The sequence below is a fragment of the Agelaius tricolor genome, unplaced genomic scaffold, assembly GCF_023055355.1.
Source record: "Agelaius tricolor isolate 1412-34295 unplaced genomic scaffold, bAgeTri1.0.p SCAF_4, whole genome shotgun sequence".
In the NCBI taxonomy this organism is placed as follows: Eukaryota; Metazoa; Chordata; class Aves; order Passeriformes; family Icteridae; genus Agelaius; species Agelaius tricolor.
Genome location: NW_027269264.1, coordinates 36,757,217 through 36,778,339, shown reverse-complemented (window position 1 = coordinate 36,778,339; position 21,123 = coordinate 36,757,217). Strand labels below are relative to the sequence as shown.

Sequence of the window (21,123 nt, the reverse complement as noted above, 5' to 3'; positions counted from 1 at the left end):
GTGTCAGTTTATCTTACAGAAGTTATTTGTGGAAGTCCTTTTGTAAACATCTATTCCCACTCGTCCTACAAGACTGTTGGTTGGCTCAGTTTCTTGTTTTGATGTTGATTTGTCAGTTGTTTCTCTTTGAAATATCCTTGCTTAGTGAAAAAATTCTTAGTATCTCTAGGAGACTCTTGTTGGATATGTTTCCTGTGCTAAAATAAATTATCTCCTTCTATTTGACTGGAAGAGCCATCTTAAAGAACCAAACTGTAGCCTAGATTTTTCTTCCAGTTTCCATGAGCAAAATCTACATTCTGTTCAAAGTTCTACTTCAAAATCTTGCTGCCTCCTTTTGCATTGTAGGTTGCCTTTTCCTGCCCTCAGGTTGTGCAAGGACAGCTGTGGGAGGCCTCAGTGTAAACTTAAATACCTAAAGTGATAAGAATTTAAAATATTGCCTCAGAAGCAGGTTACATTTCATGTCTGTTTTTATCAGTACCTTTCCTTAATCTCTGAAATATGAAGGTTAAACCTGCATGTAGCTTCTGATGATTATTTATCCAGTTATGATTATTTTATGGAAGTCTAGATCATAAAATGGCAGCAAAATCCTTAACAGCTTTCTGTGTTTCTGGAGCTCCAAGTGTGCTGTTTCTCTGACGCCAAAATCCTTGTACCTCCCAAGAAACCTCCTCGGAGTTTTATCTAAACCTGCACTATGTTACATTTGTGGAGGCAGCTTCCACTAAAAATCAGGCAAAACTTGCTGTTTGTAGGCTGTTAGAAAGTTCATGTTCATACACAGTGTATCCTGTTCTTGATTGGTTTAAGTCCAGCTCGCCATGATGTACAAAAGACATAGTATAAGAGTCAGTAGAGGGAGGTTATGTAGAAGTATGAGACTCTTGTAAAAAGTCTTAATTGCCATATATATTGCCAGAGTACAGTCTGACACCTTGACCCTTAGTCATGGGAGTATTGACCTCAGGGAGTCTGCTAGCATTAGAGAAGGAACACAGATGTGAGCAGCAGCTGCCAGGTCAGGTCAGCAGTTTCCATCTTAACAACAGTTTCCATAGAACATAACTACAGTTTAAATCTTGATTTGGTGGGGGAAGAGAGAGCATACAAATTGTGCTAATATTTTGAAAGTTTTCCATGAGCCAAGCATTCATGTGTTCTGCTGCTAAACACAGTTTTGTGTTAAATGATACTTCCAAAGGAAATTGGAATACAGTATGTTTATACAGTCTGTATAGAGAGTATAAAAATTAGAAATAATTGGTATGCAGCAGATTAAGTTGAGAAAGTTGCTTTAACTCTGCTTTGCTGTTAGGTTGCTTTTGAGAGCATTAATGCAATTTGTGCTGGGATCAGACCTCAGCAATATCAAGCAACTTTCTTTTCTTTCAGATGAAATCAACTGGCCTGAAAAGGATGAAGCACCACCTCCAGATGCCCAAGATCTGATTACTCTGCTACTTAGGCAGAATCCTTTGGAAAGACTGGGAACAGGTTAGGAGGCACTAATTTTAAATTGTTAATCTACTAGAAATAGCTTCTGTATTCAGCATTGGGAGTCTTTGTTCACCTGTTTGTTTTGCTTGGGAAACATCTGTCATGACATGCAGTAGCCATGATAATATGCCATGATAATTTATAGATTAAGACCAGTAATAGGAACTTAACATGATGATATCTGTCCTAGGTTTGTGGGATTTACATGGGCTCATTTGTATTTACTCCTCCCCCAATTTGAGAAATATAAATTATCTCACAGAAATTTCTCAAAGACCCTGTTAGTGAATGGGGTTTCTTCATTAATACAGTATTAAATGACTAAATACAGAAATCTAGGAGGGGAATCAATACACAACTTCCTTTTTCAGAGGTATCTTAGCCTGGCATATTATTCCCCCTGGTGTTAGGATGGGTGATGAGTACTCAAATCCTTATTCAGTAATGACTGTCTGAGGTTGTGTGGTGAAAAGTCTTCTCATTCTCATTTATCAAGCACTACTGCCTTGTATGAATGTTAAGGAAGTATTAACACTTCCATAGGCTAATGAAAGTACTGTGCATTTATGTAATAAGAGTTTATTTGTTGGTTGGTAGACCAGGATTTATTTGGGAGTTTCTGTGAGAGGCAGTAATGAATATTGTTTAAGTGTGATTTTAAGTGTTAATGTATGGGAACCCTAGTCACTGACTGCCATCCCTTTAGGCAAAGCACTAGGTAAACACAGAAAAAAAGAAGCCTCCTGCATAAATGAGCCCAAATATAGAGGTATAATCTTATTTACAGTGAACATTGTATGCCATGAACAGAAATACATTTAGGATGCTAAGGAAACTAAGTGGCAGGTTGAGTCAACATGAGAGTACTTGGCAAATTGCTCACAAAACTGAGTCCAATTTTGCTACATATTTTTAGGCCTAATTAAAAAGAGGATTTAGGAATCAGTTCATAACTGGTGTTATCATAGCTGCTCAGGGGAAATGTGATTATAACCCAGACCCTCAGTAGTGTTGACATGGTCCCAAATGACATGTCTTCCTTTGGCTTCCCTCAAGGCGTGATAATGTGACTGATATGAATGAGCTGCGTTGTCCCTCGCAATGAATGGCTGGGTTCTGTGTGAGCAACCCTTAGACTTCACTGTAACTGGTGGTCTGGACTAAGTGGCACTCAGCAGTTTATTGCTGCCCCTTGCCCCATGTTGAATAAGTTAAGATTGAGGAAGGTGTCGCGCCCCAGTAGCTTCTCTTGCTGCTTGCGTCATCTGCTGCAGAGGGCACCAATGCCAAAGGCAAAATGAAAATCCAGTAGTTTTATTCCCTTGTTTTAAGTACACTCTTCCCAGGTATTGTTGTTTCATTGCCAGGATGATTTTCCTGATAAATGCAGTGTTAATTGGAGGCTGTTGCCATGTGAGAGGCTGGATCAGGAGTGAATTGCAAATTCTGTGTCTGTTGCTACACAGTTGGTGGAGAAAGTGAATGGGGTGAGATGAAGCTGCCTTAAATACTAAATGGTCAGTGCCATAGTATGAAGCACCTGTGGTGCTCAGAGGCTCTTTAAAGCCTCTAGTCTCTCTAACAGTTGGCAGTCTGAAGAAGGAAATAAGGCAGCTATTTCTTTGAAGCAGGGGGTTCAGAAACCACAACAAAGTTGTAGGATCTTTAAATGCTACAATCAGCTCACAGAAATGGAGGCTGCATTGTGACAGGTCCCACATGGGCACGGAAAAATACCATGGTTTATGCTGGGCTCCACCACGCATTTCAAATTACAGTCTTGTCTGTTTAATATGTATTAGCAAGCTGCATAACACTTCATGAAAATCATAATATTTACTTGCTCAGGAGACCTGAGTGGCAAAGGCAAGTTGAAAGAAGAGAGGTGGATACTATACTTACTTTGAAGAAGGAAAACAGCAGTAAAAAGACTTCTTTGGGCTTGAAGTGTCTGATACCAATCAAGAATAATACAATTCTGATGTAATATCCCATTACTGTGCTCAGAGAAATATTCACTGCTTAGCTATTGACTTATGATGAGATGTGATTTTGACCTGCTTTGGGAAGACCTGGTTTCTTTGAATTTTTCCCTGGTGCAATATGAAAAGCGAAGAACCCAATCTAGAAATCCTAATGCTGACTTAGAACCAGTTCTGGAGATTTCATTTTTTCTCCCCATAGCTTTGACATACATGCTGTATCAGTGTGCTGAGTTGACCTTTGCTGGCCAGGAGGTACCCAAGTCTCCTCCCTGCTTTAGCTGGATGGGAGGAGAAAATATTCCAAAGGCTCGTGTGTTGAGATAAGGTGCTTTGCCATCATGGGCAAAGCATACTAAAACTCAGGGACATTAGTTTAATTTATCACCAATTAACACTACTGCTTTACTTCCTCCCTCCAAGCAGTGTGGGAGGACAGGAAATGGGGGTAGTGGTCAGTGCATCACATGCTGCCCCTGCCACTCCTTCCTCCCCACACTATTCCCCTGGTCCAATGTGGGTCCCTCCCACAGGGTGCAGTCTTCAGGAACAGAGTGCTCCAGCATGGGTTCCCCATGGGGTCACAAGCTCTGACAGCAACCATGCTACAGCTTGGGCTCCTCTCTGCCACAGGTGCTACCTGTGCTCCAGCACAGGCCTTTGCACAGGATCGTAGCCTACTTCAGGGATCCACCTTGCTCCACTGTGGGGTCCTCCATGGGCTGCAGGTGGATCTCTGCGCCACCGTGGTCTGTCTGCTGTTGGGCAGCAGTCTTTCCCCTTCTTTAATACATTATCCAAGATAATGCTGATGGGCTGACATCTTGCAGCCAGCTGGCAGTGGCTGTGTTGGATATATAGAGGAAGGCAGCTTCTCACAGAAGCACGCCTGTAGCCTCCCCACTGGCAAAACCATGCAACATAAACCCAAAACAAGCTGGCAGCAGGTCTTGCTGCTGCACGTTACTTTTTCAGGTTTTAGAATTAGATGTATGTTTATTAGTAATACCATCTTCCACCTGGGCAAAGGGCAGAATTTCCAGTATTTCATTGTGTTCTTACAGTAGTTTTCTGACTTTAAAGTAGTGTAATCATTTAATGCACATTAAATGAGCAGGAAGTAATAAATAAGAGAAATTATAGGGTATTTCCTATAGAATTATGTATTGCTGTCATAAAACACTGAAAGGATCTCTTAAATTAGCAATAGCATTTATATTGAGCAACTATTAAGAATCATTCTGAATTACTTCATAACTTGTACTACTCACCTAGTGCACATATTTATATTTGTGGAACTACATATGATGATTCTGACTAATATGTAGCTAACAGATTAGTACATCTGGAAGAATAAAAATCTTAAAAGGGGAAGATGATAAAGCAGTAAACTGTTAAAAGAAATGGCCACAAGAAAACAGGGGCAGGGACTATTTCTGACAGGTTTAGAATTTCTAATTACCCATGGGAATGGGTAGTAGATGTTCATGCATACAGCAATGACTATGCCTTTCCATGCTATTTGCATTGTTGGCTGGGAGTTTAGTTCATTTACTGTTAGAGGATTTGGTACAGTTTGCTCAGTGTTTTCCTCTGGCTCCTCCAGGTGGTGCATATGAAGTAAAGCAGCATCAGTTCTTCAGGAGCCTTGACTGGAATAGTCTGCTGAGGCAGAAAGCAGAGTTTATTCCACAGTTGGAGTCTGAAGATGACACAAGTTACTTTGACAGTAGGTGTTTTATGGTATCAAAAAAAAGTTATGAACACCTTGTTTAAAGTAATCACTATCTTTGACTCTTGCTTACTGCTTTTTAAATCTCCTTTATCAGAATTACTGGCAGTTTGCAGTTTTACCAATGAATTGACACTTCAGCAAAAATAATCTTAAGGATAGAACTAGATTTTTATTTAATATTAAAACATAGTATCCGTTCTTCCTGATAAATTCAGATATTTTATTGCCCTTGTCTGTAGCTCGTTCTGAGAAATACCACCATATGGAAACTGAGGAAGAAGATGATACCAATGATGAAGATTTTAATTTAGAGATAAGACAGTTCTCCTCATGTTCACACAGATTTTCAAAAGTAAGTAAAAATTTCTGTCATCTTAGTATGTATTGTTCTACTTTTGCAAATTTTGGAACTGTTAAATATAGAGGAGATATATAGGGCCTTATTTTCTCAAGAAACTATGAAGATAACTGAAATTGAGCAAGAATACAATGAATACCATTAAATCAAAATATGGGAAGATTGTGTAGAAAAGTTACTTTTTGAATCTTTAATATACTAATGGAAACTTATATAAATATGATGATATTTTCTGTAGAAGACTCATTATTGCATAACAGAAGGTGTCAAGGAAGCGTTCTGTTAAATGCTACTATGTGTTCTTTGCATTGGTTTCTTTATACATAGTTTTCATGTTGCTCCAGTTGTGTCCTGGGTATCTTGTAGGTGTGTAACTAGTATTACAGTACTACCATGTAGCAGGTGTTAATTTAGTGACATTTGACCAAAGGAAAAAGCAAGGTAATGGTTAGCGTGTGTTATAGTAATGGAGAAATGTAGATTTGAGGGAGTTATCTGAATGCTCTGAATCAAAGGTAAAACTGGCCAAAAGGTAGTATTTCTCTAGCAGGTGAGATGAGAGCTAATTATTGCTGATCAGAGTGGACATGCTCAGGCAATAAATACAGTGGAGGTGAATTGGCAGGAAATAATAATGGAATAAACACCTAGGATTTTGGCTTTACTGTCTTGGTTTGCACTTTGAAATGAGGAGAAAACTGATAAATACATAATGAGAAGAGGCTCTATTTGTATACCTATGCATGAGGAACCAAGAAAGCATTTTAAGAAAATGAAGTGTTGGAAATTTGAAAAGCTTCAAGAAATTTGAAGTTTGAAATCTGAAATACTATATAAGCATTTAAAATCATAGAACTGTAGATCCCACATACCTTTTTTTTTTAATATCAAATGTGTCAGTGATACTCAATTTTTTTTTTTTTTTCTTTAATAGGTTTTTAGTAGTATAGATCGAGTCACTCAAATTCAAGGTGAAGAAAAGGAAGATGCAGGAGACAAAACAAAAAGTGTAGCATTGCCTTCTGTGGAATCTTTAAGCTGGAGTTCAGAATATTCTGAAATGTAAGTAGAAGGATGTACAGCAAGTCATCTACATCCTGTTTGCCAGATAGCAGGCCTCTTCATTTATTAACTGAATGAGAGTTTGCTTATTTGTTATGCAGACAGCAAATATCTACATCCATCTCATCTGAGACTGACAGTAGCCGGCAGCAGCGCAGTTCTGGTTTGCTTCCAAAATTGTCTGTATCAGCTGAAGGAGAACAGGATGATTCCACCAGCTCACGGGGACCCCGGGAGGATCAGGAAAAGTCTGCATTTGTGAGCGATGAAACAGTGCAAGACGAACCTGAAGTAACCACTCCAGCAAGTACAATCAGCAGCTCCACACTATCAGGTAGTTCACAGGGGGTGTCTTGACTGATGATACTACAAACAGCTGCAGGCCACCTTCTTGTGGCAGTAGCATTCATAGATGTAGAAGTGATGCATTTCAGAACTGCTTTCAAAAACAGCTGTCCCAACAGGGATCTGGTTTGTGTACTACCCATTGTGTGTTTTTAATTGACTTCACTACAATGTACACCTTTCAGAATTGAGAGGATTTTCTTTCACTTATGGAAGTCACTTTGGTGATTACAAATCTCGGAGAAAGTGTTGCAAACCATTCTCTGCTTAATTAATTTTGAGCATTGTCTCCCTGCTCAAATACTTGTTGCATTTCAGTAGACTCTGGGCCCTTAGTTTCATATCTACACATCTACCAGTTTTCAGCTTCCTTCTCTTCTGTACCTCACTGAGTTTTTTCAAGATACACCCTTCTATTCTCAAGCCCTTGATTTCCCATGTAGTCCACATTTTCCTCCCCCTCCCTCCTTTCTGATCATGGAGGAAAAAATTTCTTCAGGGTCATCCATCTCTATCCTTGTCTAAAACCTTGATGTTGATTGTGCTGTATCTCAAGCTTGCTATCCCCCTGTGTAATGGTGTTGGCATTAATAGAGCAACTGCAGTGATAACTCCACCTGTGTGATCCTCTTCTTACACTTAACCAGTTACACTTGAGAGTAGTTTATTTTTTCTGTGGTCCATTAGCAAAAGGATATTCCCTCAATGCAAAGTTTAGCAAAGTTTTCCCTCAATGTCTTTATCCCTTCTTCTTTTTACAGTTGGCAGTTTCTCAGAACACTTAGATCAAATAAATGGAAGAAGTGAGAGTGTGGACAGTACAGATAACTCCTCAAAGCCAGCTGGTGAAGTTGCATCGCACATGGCTCGACAGCGATTGGAAAGCACAGAGAAAAAGAAGATCTCTGGAAAAGTCACAAAGTCCCTTTCTGCAAGTGCTTTGTCCCTCATGATCCCAGGAGGTAGAGATAAATACTTTTAGTTGAAATGTTAATGATTTATGCAATGCTATGAAGGCTTATGATGCAAATGCAAGGTTCTGTATAGTCCAGAATTGATTCCATGGCACTCATTTTTGTTTCTCTTGTTGTTTACTTGCATGACTAGTCAGTGTAATCTTGTCAGCAAGACATGGTGCTCACAGCTGAGGGTCCTTCTCTGACAGGCAAAAATGCAACTTAATGGTGTTTGATCTTGAGCATGTACAGCAGGATGCAACTTCATTCCTTGGTCCATCTGACCAGTAGGGTTGTAGATTTAGTTTTAATTAGCCCTCAAAAACAGATGTTTGTTAAGGCATCACAGGACTAGTTCTCTCTCATCCCCCATAAGAAAAGCTGATAAACAGGAGAGCAGTGTCAAAAAACAGTAATAGCATGTAGCCTCCTACTTGTAGTAGTCTGAGTTAGTGCTCAAAATTTGGAGCCAGAAATAATGCTGTAAGTGAACATATAACAGTAATACTGAGTGTTTTCGTATGAAGGATTGGTACTTCGCTTTCTTGTTGTCCAGAACTGAAGTCCAAACTGCTGCAATTGTATTCACATTTGCACAAGCTTGAGCAAATAGTGCGTTCAAAACAATAACATAAAACAAAGCTGTAATTGGTATTCTTGGAAGAAACTCTTGTGTTCTTTACATGATGTAGCAGAATGTAACAATGGAGGCTTCTTACAAACACTGAGTTACTGCCCTAGGTACCCAGTAGATACTGTGGTTTAATTGGAGTAGTCTATATCTTTTTTTATATATAACTGAAAGCAAGAAAACAGCTAGCAATTTGTTAAGCATTGCTGGATTACTTGGGGAATGATTTCATAATAATATTTGCTACCCTACTCTGATTTTCTTTTCATCCATGTTTGCTAGGAAGAGGCTGAGAATAGTTCTTGCAAAGTTAGCAGTGAGTGTTTTTCCTGTGCAAAAGGAAAAACCAGTCTATATGTCACAAGTTAATCCTTGCATTAAACAATACAGTTTACACTCCAGGGAAAATAATTAAATTCTAGTATCTGGTTGTTGAACTTCTCATTCACTAATGTGCACACTAAGTGAGGAGGAGGAGAGGTTGTTTAGACAAAGACAATGACATATATTAATAGAAAGATATCATTAAGCCAAATGAAATTTGTGTGTGCTCAGAGTGTAATAGGCAGATTTTTTTTCCAGATGTGTTTGGTGTTTCTCCTTTGGGAAGTCCTATGTCTCCTCATTCCCTGTCATCTGACCTTTCATCGTCTCGAGATTCCTCTCCCAGCCGTGATTCATCAATTGCTGCTGCAAGTCCTCATCAGCCAATTGTAATTCACAGTTCAGGGAAAAAGTATGGCTTTACCATCCGAGCAATCAGGGTTTATGTGGGTGACAGCGATATCTACACTGTGCACCACATTGTTTGGGTAAGATAATACATGTTTTCTTGCTAATACGTGGCTACAGAATACTGTAATGATGGATTCGATTTTTGTACCCATGGCATCTCTTTGTTAACAATTACTGTGTAAATTACAATGATATGCCAAGCAGTTTTTCTTAGAATGAAATTCTGCCTGTATCCAAGAGCAGTGTTGCCTGTAGGGAAGACAGCAAGCCATCTTTGGCAGAAGCATTATCTACATGTGGTGTTGAACTTCTGCAACTTCTCTTAACTTCTGGCAAGTTTCTCAGTTTTGAAAAATAGTGTCTTGAGTTCAGAGCATTATGTCTTAGAAAACTAAAGGCTTAGTGCAGACCCTCTTTGATTTGGGTAGGATTTGCAAATGTAGGAGACTGTAAAGAGAAATTGTTGAAAAATAGGTGGAGTTTATTAACTGCATCAATTAAGGGATTCATGAAAATCAGCACTATTTTACAAGACACATGTAAGCTGATCTCAAGTACCGATTTTCTGTTGTGTAGAAATGTGCAGATTGTTTGGAATTGTGAATACTTTTGAGGTTTGTATGGCACAGGAAAAAGATTGACTGTCTTGAAAAAATCAGGTATTTTTCATCCTCTCTTCACTACACAGTGGAAGAGAGGCTAAAGCAATTCTTTGGTTGTCAGCCTCCTTAATTGTAAAATAATTGTATACCTAGGTACATATATATGCATTTGTTTATAATTTATGTTGGTAACAAATTATAATTTTATATATGGTTTAAATTACACGTACATAAATAGTATGTGTATATAAATTATTTCAACTATCCTAAAAAAATTATCACAAATTTACCAAAAGACTTCATGTTTTTGGCACTGCTTAGTTTTAAATATGTATGGTAGATTTTGAAGTAGCAGTGCTGATGTAGTGTATTATTCATTTTTTATTCATATTGTTTACCCCTTAGACCTATTAATCCATCAAGAGTATTGAATCTGGAGAACTGGGTACATTTGGTGGATAATGGAATAAATTTTAAAAAATTATTTCTTGCCACTTGTGTGGCAAGAACATCACACCAGTGAAAGGAAGGGGAAAAATGGTACATTGCAATAAAAGTTAAACCTTGAGCTTTTTAAAAGTATTATAAGTTTGTTGTTCAAGCTCTGTTTGCATTGTAGTCTTCAGTAGTGTCTGCATGGCTTAAATACTCATTTAGAAATATAAAAAATTATTTAAACAACCTTCAAAATACTTTTCAATTCTGTTTCTTTTGGTCCTTGTCACTTTTGTGCTGCACCAACCCCTCTGATGGGAAGCCTGGTGAATTTGAACCAAATAGAAACAATCCTTAACCATATGGTGGAGATAATTTTAGTTGTGATTAGAGTATTGCATGTGACCATTACCTTAATTACAAAGTGTTTCTCATTTTCAGATGCTAAAAATCTTCACTTAGTTCTGTAATTTTGCAGTGGGTAGTGAACCACCCCTTCTTACTATGCATGAAAACTCCCTGTTTTACAGAGCTTACTTAATATCCATAGCAACCAGCAGTGTTTCAGTGAGCTTTGAAACCATTCTAGACCCCATATAAAGTTTGAGTAAGTAGGGGAGACTCATACAAAGTTGGAGTAAGTAGGGGATGGTAGAAGAGCTGAAGGTATTTTTCTTCTTTTCTTCCTTTACAAAACTCAGTATCTGTAAGTTTCTTCATTGCCAACTGGTTTGGGGTTCATTTTGTGTATATTCTCTTCCTCTCTCTTTTTTAGAATGTGGAAGAAGGAGGTGCAGCTTACCAAGCAGGTTTAAAAGCTGGAGACCTGATTACTCATATCAATGGAGAGCCAGTGCATGGTCTTGTTCATACAGAAGTCATTGAATTGTTGTTAAAGGTAACTCTTGGACAGCTGGGATACTAAAGTGATTGCTGTTTTCACCAGTGATGGTGGGGTTATGTTTGATTTCTTGAGATTAGTTACTCAACTTTATTGTTCCTTGAAGTACAAACTCTAAGCTGCTCTTGCCATAGATCTGGAGAAGGGCCAATAACTTTCCTATATCGTGCATGATTTTAGTTTTTCTGCCATAGACTGGCACTGTTGAGAGATAGCTGAAGTAAATTCGAGGCAATGGCAAAAATAGATGTCTCTGTCTCTCAAAAAAATTGACCTTCTCAAGAATGTTATCGAATGCCTGCAACTTCCTCAGATAATTCAGACTTCTGACAATGATGATACCTCTCATTTTTCTTCTTTAAAAGTGAAAATCAGTGAGGAAGAGTAAAAACAAAGAATATTAAATATTTGCCTGCTATACAGGAGGTTGCCTTTCATATTAAGGCCCAAAAGGTTTTTGTCTCATGTATACCCAGGCATGTCTGACACAGTTTTTCCATGGAAACAAAAAACCACCCAATAAAAAGAAAAAAATCCCTTTTATTTTCTCTGTAGCTCATCATATCTCATTTTTCATGTAATCTTTCCAGTGTAAGCTAATGTAGGTCAGAATTACTTTAGACAGCTGTATATTTGCTTCCTATATTATTAACAATTTATGGTGTTATGTGCAGAGCTCAAAGTGAGTAGTCAGTTTTAAAAGAAGTCCAAAAAAAAAACCCTGGAAGGCAGTGAGGTGATGGGAAAATATAAAAAGCTAAAGAAAGATGAAAAATACGCTTTTTCTTCAGTCTTTATTTTATTTCTCTGAAACCAGGAAGAACTTCCAAGTTTTCCAATTTTGAAAGAAATATGTAAGAGAAAATTCTGTGACTTATGGCAGTCAGCTATGCACTCATTGTCTAGGTCAGATACAGAAAAAGAAACATGACAACCCTCACTACTTAGAAGTGTAAACACAAAACAAGAGATCATTGTTTATCTACAACTTAATTTGTTGCACTGTATCATAAATTAATTTGGGCTAAGGCAATTTCTTTGAAAGGAAGTTCACTGTAGGGATATACAGTGCTGAGCAGAAGCTGCAGATTTCTAAAACTAGCAGTAAATGCTTTTTTTCTTTGACTCATCTCTTTGTGCAATCAGTGCTAAAAAGCTTAGGTTAATCATACTTGTTAACCCTTTTGAACAAGATAAAAATGTGGTTTGGGATTGCCAGTGAAGACTTAATTTTTCTCCTCTGTTTCATCATTGTAACAGTTGGTGTCTTGAGATGTGAGTGGACCACTGTGCAGTTACAGTTCTTTGTGGGAAAATCAGGTTTTTCTGTAGAAGCTTCTATCTTGAAGTTTTCAGTCTTGGTCAGTCCTTGGTGTCCTTCTGTCTGGCTACAATTACTGGAATTACTCCTTGTCTTGGAGCTTGAATGGAGGAAGTTGGGAAATATGGCAGAATTTGAGAACTTCCCAATCCTCATTTACTAACTATGCATGGCAATGTCTGCATAGGGTTCCCTGCAGAAATACCTCTTATTCTGGAGTTGATTCTCACTGCATTTGCGTGTATGGTGTAGATTCAGTGTAAGGCAAAGTTGTCTTGTGTTATTCGTATTACTCACACTTAAGGCATCTTCTTTCATTTTGGCAGAGTGGCAACAAAGTCTCAGTAATGACAACTCCTTTTGAAAACACTTCCATCAAGACAGGACCTGCCAGGCGGAACAGCTACAGGAGCCGAATGGTTAGGCGCAGTAAGAAGACCAAGAAGAAGGAGAGTTTAGAGAGGTGAGTAGTCCTTTGCTTTCACAGTGTGTCTGTCTATACACAGCAATAAATTTAAAATATGAAGCTAATACAGTTTTTTCTCATCTTCTATATTGCTACCTTCTTTCTGAGATTGTGGCCTTCCAAATCTTGTTTTGTCTAAACTAGATCTGCTAAATAACTAAAAATAGTGAATAACTGAGGTTACATCTTAATTTGGTTTAACTATATCATTTTCACTTGTTTAATTAAACTTCTTAGTGCAGTGCTTATCAGTGTTTTTAATATGATACGTTCATGTGTATTTTATAAATATGTTGCTAGTACTTTATAGATTTCTTCAGTTTTGATGGGTTGCTAAATTTAGAAAATAAAGATCTATACTCATAAGGAGATAGATGTTCTTCTGAAATATAGTAAATTTTAGTATGAATAAAATTAGTTACAGTGTCTATCTCACCTATTAGTGAATCAGGATGCTTTCTAAACTTCCCAGTCTGCAGTGTGGTTTGCTTTCATGTAAAGATAGATTTACTATTTTCATAGTGTCAGTTTGCAAGAATTTTGCCTGTGCTAATAGTATCTTCTGTGCACCTTAATTTACGATTAATGCTGTGTTTTTCTCACACAAGGAGAAGATCTCTCTTTAAAAAGCTGGCAAAGCAACCCTCACCTCTTCTTCATACAAGTAGAAGCTTTTCCTGCCTGAATCGATCACTTTCTTCAGGGGAGAGCTTGCCTGGGTCTCCAACCCACAGCTTATCTCCTAGATCTCCTACCCCAAGCTACCGTTCCACTCCTGATTTTCCATCAGGTGAGTGTGAAGCAGTGGAGAACAGAGGAAAAAGACTGGAAGAGTACTGTACAGTTTGTGAGCCCCCACAGATCTGATATGCTCTCCTAAGAGCAGTCAGCTCTGACAAGTATAATCATAGAACAGCTGTTTTCTGTCTGGAAAAGGGAAACAGATTCCTGATGCAAAACAAAAGGTGTTTTTATGATACAGAAGCACCTAAAAAGCAATTGTCTCTTAAGTTTGTCCTAGTTTAAAGCTCAGTCCAGTGGCTGAAAGTTGAATAATAAAAAGTCCATATTTGCAGCAAAAGAGAGGATTTTGCCTAAGAGATAAAAGAGTGAAAGTGAGATAAAAGTTGCCTCATAATGGAACTAGGATGGCACTCATGAATGCAGATTTATTGCTGAAAAGATTAGCTGAGTGCTAAAATATGCATTTCTCTGACTCCTAAAGGCCTGCCCCTTTTTTCTTCTTGAACTTCTGTCACAATTGTAGTGTGTACTGGAATTGACTGCTATTGTACAATCCCTTGGCAAAGGTAAATTATCTGGAAAGCCTTGATCATTGCTTTGAAGTGTCAGAAAGCATTAGTTATTCTATTTAAGTAAAAGCAAGAGATAACTTAAAGGGGATGATGGAAGAGAGAGAAAGGGAGAAACAGCATATGTAATTGGAATGATGCAGGTTTTGCAGCCTAAAACCTTTTCCACTTAAAACCTTCCAGATTTTGGAACACTGTAGTGGGAGACAGCATAGGCTTTTGTTCTGCTTCTCACTGAACATTTAGACAAGATAGAAAAAGTCTTGCTAATCTTATGTTTGTTTGCTTGGTTTTTTGTTCTTTTTGTAGGTACTAACTCTTCTCAGAGTAGCTCCCCTAGTTCCAGTGCTCCCAATTCTCCAGCTGGCTCAGGGCACATAAGACCCAGCACTCTTCATGGCTTGGGTCCAAAGCTTGGTGGGCAAAGATACAGATCAGGAAGGCGCAAATCAGCCGGCAGCATTCCCCTTTCTCCTCTCGCACGGACACCTTCTCCAACACCCCAGCCAACATCTCCTCAGCGATCTCCATCACCATTGCTGGGACATTCGATTGGAAATACGAAAATAGCTCAGTCCTTTCCTAGCAAAATGCACTCACCTCCAACTATTGTGAGGCATATTGTCAGGCCAAAGAGTGCAGAGCCACCAAGATCTCCACTGTTGAAGAGAGTTCAGTCTGAAGAGAAACTTGCACCCTCTTACGGCAGTGATAAAAAACACTTATGTTCACGAAAACACAGTCTGGAAGTGACCCAGGAAGAAGTGAATAGAGAGTTGTCTCAAAGAGAGGTAACTCTTCAGAGCTTGGAGGAGAATGTTTGTGACGTGCCATCGCTCACACGAGTCAGGCCTGCAGAGCAGGGCTGCTTGAAACGACCCATCTCCCGAAAATTGGGTAGACAGGAATCCATTGATGAGATAGACAGGGAGAAGCTGAAGGTCAAGGTGGTTATGAAAAAGCAAGATTTTGCTGAAAAAGCAAATGCTGCTATACATGAACCTAGCAGTGAACCAGAAAATCCCAATACCTTGAGACTGGAAGAAAGAGACAAAAAAGCATTCCAGAAGGTATTAGAAAGATCAAACCAGTTTGAAACTAAAATTGTTACTGCAGAGACCCAGTCAGCTGGTGGCATACTCAAAGACACCCTTCAAAAGAATGCAAACTTGAGATCAAATGATGGTGTGGCTTTAGATGGACAGATGTTGTCTCATGGGCCTCCCCCTAATGAACTCAGTCATATTTCTTATGACTTCAAAAGAATTTCCCCTTCATGTACGCTGCAAGATGTGCTACCTCAGTCCTCTGACAAGATACTTAATGGAAAGGGAGAAAACACAGATAAAATTATACCAATGAAAGAATTTGTCAAATTTGAAAGATTAGATGGTAAACTTGCCAATATTGATTATCTCAGAAAGAAAATGTCTATTGAAGAAAAAGATGACAGTGTCTGTCCAGGGCTAAAACCTAAGATGACATCTAATGTTCATGAATGCCTTCAACTTAGTACAGGCAGACCTGTAAACATACAGCAGGACTCCACTGCAGTTGCAGATGGTAGAGCATTTATTGGCAGTGCTCATGCTACTCAGATGAACTCAGTTTCTTTTGTTCCTCTCAAGACCTTGAGTGGCCGAGCAGACATGAGCATGGAAAAATCAGCCCTTATTCCTTCTGAAGCTCCTGTCAGAAAAAGTCCTTCAGAATATAAGCTTGATGGGAGGTCTGTTTCCTGTCTGAAGCCAATAGAAGGCACGCTAGACATTGCATTACTTTCTGGGCCACAGGCTTCGAAGACTGAGCTGCCTTTGTGTGTGCTGCCAGAAGGACAGAGCACCAGCAGTGATGGGGGATCTCCTAAACCCCCAGTGCCACAAGGGAGTGGTGGGAAGGCAGAAATGGTCTCTCAGAAAGAGCAGTTGTTAAGTTACCCAAAATCTGGCAAAGTCAACATTGCAGAGCCTCAGGTCCTACAAGTAGGCAAGAGTTGTCCAAATCCACCACTCGTCTCTGTGGCTACCGAAGCAGTGACGGAGAAAAAGGTTTCTAGTCTGGCCACTAAAGGCAGTATTTCTGTTGTTGAAGCTGTTCAGAAGAAAGATACCTCCCCTTCAAAACAAAAGGAGTATTCAATGGAGGTAAAGTCTTGTGTTACTCAAAGTCAGAGTTTTAAAACTACTCAGACTTACTCCAAAGCTTTTTCTGGCCAAAGCCCTACTGAAAAGGCTGTAGGAAAAGAGAAGCAAATACAGAAAGAGTTGCCTGTCAAACAGTCAGTATCCCAGAGAGGTTGTGAGCCTATCCCTGCAAAGGTGGAAGTGATCAGGGAGTCATCTCTGAAGGTTTCTGTCTCAGACGTCCTGATAACAACCTGCTCCAAGAGCAATGAAAAAAATTGTGCTGATTTTGCCATTCCACCTGAGATGCAAGGAAAAACACAGCCAGCTGGCCCCAAGGCACAACCTAAGGATGGCAGAGAATCACTGAAACAGCTAGGCAAAGATGACAGCAGTGTTTCTAAAAGTTTTGTGGAAAGGGAAATAACCAAGCAGAAAGCTGAGTCCAAGAAAATTGTCACAGAGACAAAGAGTGACTCTCTTCCATCCAAATGGCCTGTGCAGCCCTCAAGAGATTATGATCATAAAATTGAGAAGTCTGCACCAGTTTCTTCTGTGCAGAAGGACAGTGCTAAAGACATGGGAAAGAAAGATCAGAAATCACTCACTGATATAAGGCTTCATAGTAGTGAGAGAGAGCAGTCCAGCCAAGTTCCTCGGCAGCAACTTAACCCTTCAGGCTCCCCTGCTGTGAAAGAGGCAGTAAGCAGACACAGCACCATAGAAGTTCATGGAGGCGTTCAAGAACACTTGAAGCCTGCTGCCACCTGTGTGGAAAGCAGCAGCAATAAACCCAGGCCAGCCTCTGATACAAGTTCTTCCAAGTCTAAGTCTTTGGATAAACAGATGTTGTCACAAAAACCATGTGCTCCAGCCGTAAAAGAAAAAGAAATTGTTATTCCGTTGTCTGCCAGCTCCCGGAAGGATGGAAAGCATGCCAGTAAAGGTGTCCTAGATCACCTTTCTCCTGCTCCAGGCTCTTCAAGAAGAATAAACATTGAACATGTGCAGGGTGAAAGGCCTGTAGGTTTGGACCATGGCTCGGTCACCACCCTCCAAATGAGCAGCACAGCCCCTGACACCAAACCCAAATCCTCTGTTGTGGGCCCATTACCAGCAGGCCCAGAGAGTTCTAAGCAGATGCAGAGGCAAGAAGCAGCAGGCTTGGGGGAATCTGCTGATCAAAAGCAACTTAGTTTCAGTGAAAAACAAACCACCACTCCAAAGTTTTCCACTGTGAAAGACTGTCTCTCACTGAACAAAGAGGCAGAGAGAAGTCCTGGTAATGAGATGATCGCTGCAGACAAGAGACCTGAAGGAAAAATATGCACTGACGCACTTTACGTTCAGCTTGACAGTGGGAAAGTGGAGCCTACCCTTTGTCTCACAACCTGTGATGTCAGAGGGAAAGGAGCAGAAAAGGCAACCACAAGTAGCAAAATCTCTCAAGATATAAAAGGGAAGGGACAAGTTAATCAGAAACAGCCAGAGGATGCAAACAAGCAGACTGCAATAAAACATCTGCCGGCTGCCAGTGGGCAAAGTTCTTGTCGTGTGGCTGCAACACCGGGAAAGCCACTGACTTGTTCATCCAATTTCTCTGAATGTAGACAGGAAGTATCTGTTCCATCTGTTTCAGCCAAGAATGAGGCATCTTCAGCAAAGGTTAAACCAGGCTCATCAGACCTTCCCACAACTTGCAAGGAACTAAGTAAGAAGAGCACCTCTTCCACAGGGAGCAGCAAGGCAGAAATGACTAAGAGTGTTTCACTGATGGCCTTGCACAGTGCCGCTATTGTAGCAGAAGCCCACCACCCTCCTTCAAACCTTGGGGGGAAACCTGGAAATCAAGAAAAGCCTCCTTTCGTTAACACTGTGGATGTAAAGGGAAAAGATACTGTTCTGACTCAGCAGTCTGCTTCAAGAAAACAGAATGTAGGCAAAGATTTACCGAGGTCAGCAGCCACACCTGACCGCCCTAACGCACTTTCAGATGACAAAGACTCAGCTCGGCAGCGTCGAGGAAAGGAAGTTACACGGAGCAGTGCTCACAAAAAAACGTGTTAACTCTAAGACCTGGCCAAGTGTGTGTTCCACACTAGCTGAAACAATTTCAATATGTTGTACTGCCTTTAAACCAGCACTGTGTCGTGTCTTTGTGCGGCAAAGCTTTCATGTCACTGAAGAAACAATACAAGGGGATATGTAAAGAGAGGACTTTTTTTCAAAATGCCTTTCCAATTGTAACCGGTAAAACTGTTACCACATAGTATTTGTACAAAAATACCTTTACAGCCTAGAGCTGTTGAAATACTTCTTCTGTAAATACTTAGCAATGTGTTTGGGGTTTGAATGTAGCATATATACTTTGCTGCTGGTTGCGTTGTTTACTCTTTCCCTTTTTAAGATAGTTGCTTTGCCACGTATTTCCCATACTCGAATATGAAACCAAATTACTAAAATTCAGAGCTGGCATGGACATGCACAAGCATTGGTCTGACTGGGAAAAAAGAAAAACAGGCCACATTTTTACTAACTAAAAATCCTAGATAGAGGCTAAAAAATACTAGTACAGAATAATACGGTGACCTATTGTGAGTTTTTACATGTATTTTTAATAATCTGATTTTGATAGTACTGTACTTGGCTGACTGCTTCACCAGATCTAACACAAGAAGTAACTGCATCTCCCTGCTGTACAAAGTCTGAGTCGAGTAGATGTCCTTAAAACTATGGGAAGACCACTTAATTATCAGGGCATCCCAGAAGAGTTGTGTTCTCTGGTGAAATGATGGTTCTTGCCTTGTCTGTTGGGAGTGTATTGTGTGACTTTCACCTCAGACAAGGCTGAAATTCTGAAGCACATGCCATGTGCTTAGTTTTTTGCTGCAATCCTCTCGAGTTCCTTGAGCTTTTTTAAATTGAGGCCCTTACAGTGTGAGGCTCAAGTATAAGCACATGACTGGTAGTACTAGTATGTTCATCCCTGTTCTTAATACATTTAGATAATACGTATTATGGCATATAGGTCTGTTTAATTAGTGTCATACAGCTGGTAGCTGATTTCTATTTTATGACAAGTAAGGTAAAAAGAAAAAATACACTTCGGTATCATATCCTCAGAAAAGTTTAGGCTATCTGACACATTTTCATACATAGCTGGGGCCTTATGTTGTAGACCTAACTTGCTGTTTTTAGCAAGTAATCCTGGGTTTCATATTCATTTTGAAATGCATTGAGTAGCTCCATACATTTCATAACATAATCTTTTTATTTGTATGCAAAAAAAATTCAATACTGTAATTATAAAAGAAGCATTTTTTAACAAAGGAACTTGTTGGAGCTATTTGGTGCTAGAATGTTACTGTCTTTTTACTTTTGCTAAGCCTTATTTAAATTTTGTATACAGTGGAACGTGTAGACTTTGATCATTTTTGTGTGGAGTATTTAGCTTGTTTTGAGGGATGAAAGGTAAAATTTGAAACATGTACAGAAGCACTACGAAATACCCTTGCAGGCGCATGGGTTTTAATAATTGGGGATCAATAGAATGGTTGTTTTGCTTATTTCTGTTTTCTGTAGCCACAGTAGAGCTAGGCCCCTACATTTTTCACCAGTGCTTATGGTTTGTCTTTCTGTCTCAAAAGCTAGAACATTTTTTGTAAAAGCACAGTGTAATCTTGACTTGGAGACTTGTGTGACAACAGACAGTGTGCAGAATTCATTTCCCTCTGCTGAAAACTTTATTATACTGATTTGTTGAGTTGGATTACAGCAAACCTGTAAGGAAAATCCAGTATCACAAACAACTCCTGATTTTACATGTGGCGCTAGAACATTAATACTGCCTATGATGCATTCAGAAAGGAGCTAGTAAGCAGTGGATAATAATTTTTGAGAAGTCTTAAAAATAAAATGGTCTCGACATTTACAGTTCATCTGTGCTTTGGCAGTTAATACAAGTGAATGCTAATGCACTTCAAAATAACATTTCTGTCTGGGAGATAATTCCTAGTTTACAGTCTCTGCATTTTTTCAGCTATCCTCTTGTTTCTTTTAAAACCCATCTAGCTTTTGTTTACAGTATACCTTTATGAATATTTTGTATTATCACTTCTGACAAATAAGTTCTTTGCATTTTGGAAGTGTAACAGTGCATAAGCTTGTGTTTATGTAGTAACTGTTTGTTGGTGTTTACCTTATAAGTGAGCTGTTAGAGATCCTCCTGCCTGTGTTCTTCGTGGTCAGTCTTAATGTGATTATAGATCTGATGTGTTCTTTTGTAGACTTCCTGCAGTAGATTTCTCAGCTTACAAAAAAAAATTAAAAGTTAAAAAAAAATCGTTAGGGTCTGTGCAATAAAGTGTTTGCAGTCTTATTTTCTCTGAGAAACTCCTTATGGATGTCATAATTGTTATATATTGAACACAGTTATTTATACTTATGCAGTTGCATAACATTGAAATAAAAATTCAGCATGAAATTGTTGTGTTAGCATTTTTTTCTTGATCTGCTTTCACTGTTGTAATGTAAGGCACATCTCTGCTGTACTCAGAGGCTGGCAGTTTTGGTGGTTTTTGGGGCCAGCTCAAAAAAAAAATGGTGCCTTTAAGGCATGCGCTAGTGGAGTGTTTTGCATGAGGAAATGCAGTTTG

General features: G+C 39.2%; 1 protein-coding gene across 16 annotated transcripts in view; it reads left to right on the top strand.

Annotated features, from left to right (window-relative positions):
• MAST4 (microtubule associated serine/threonine kinase family member 4) overlaps window positions 1-20,951 on the top strand; it is a 278,365-nt gene extending 257,414 nt beyond the window's left edge. For all 16 annotated transcript variants that reach the window (XM_071425284.1, XM_071425286.1, XM_071425285.1 and 13 more), the window contains 11 exons: window positions 1,399-1,500; window positions 5,092-5,214; window positions 5,460-5,572; window positions 6,513-6,640; window positions 6,742-6,974; window positions 7,747-7,947; window positions 9,155-9,384; window positions 11,120-11,242; window positions 12,893-13,029; window positions 13,641-13,822; window positions 14,655-20,951. In XM_071425284.1, coding sequence (XP_071281385.1) covers window positions 1,399-1,500; window positions 5,092-5,214; window positions 5,460-5,572; window positions 6,513-6,640; window positions 6,742-6,974; window positions 7,747-7,947; window positions 9,155-9,384; window positions 11,120-11,242; window positions 12,893-13,029; window positions 13,641-13,822; window positions 14,655-18,535 — 5,453 coding nt within the window. In that variant the 3' untranslated portion in view covers window positions 18,536-20,951. The remainder of the gene's footprint in view (window positions 1-1,398; window positions 1,501-5,091; window positions 5,215-5,459; window positions 5,573-6,512; window positions 6,641-6,741; window positions 6,975-7,746; window positions 7,948-9,154; window positions 9,385-11,119; window positions 11,243-12,892; window positions 13,030-13,640; window positions 13,823-14,654) is intronic.
• The last annotated feature ends 172 nt before the right edge of the window (window positions 20,952-21,123 follow it).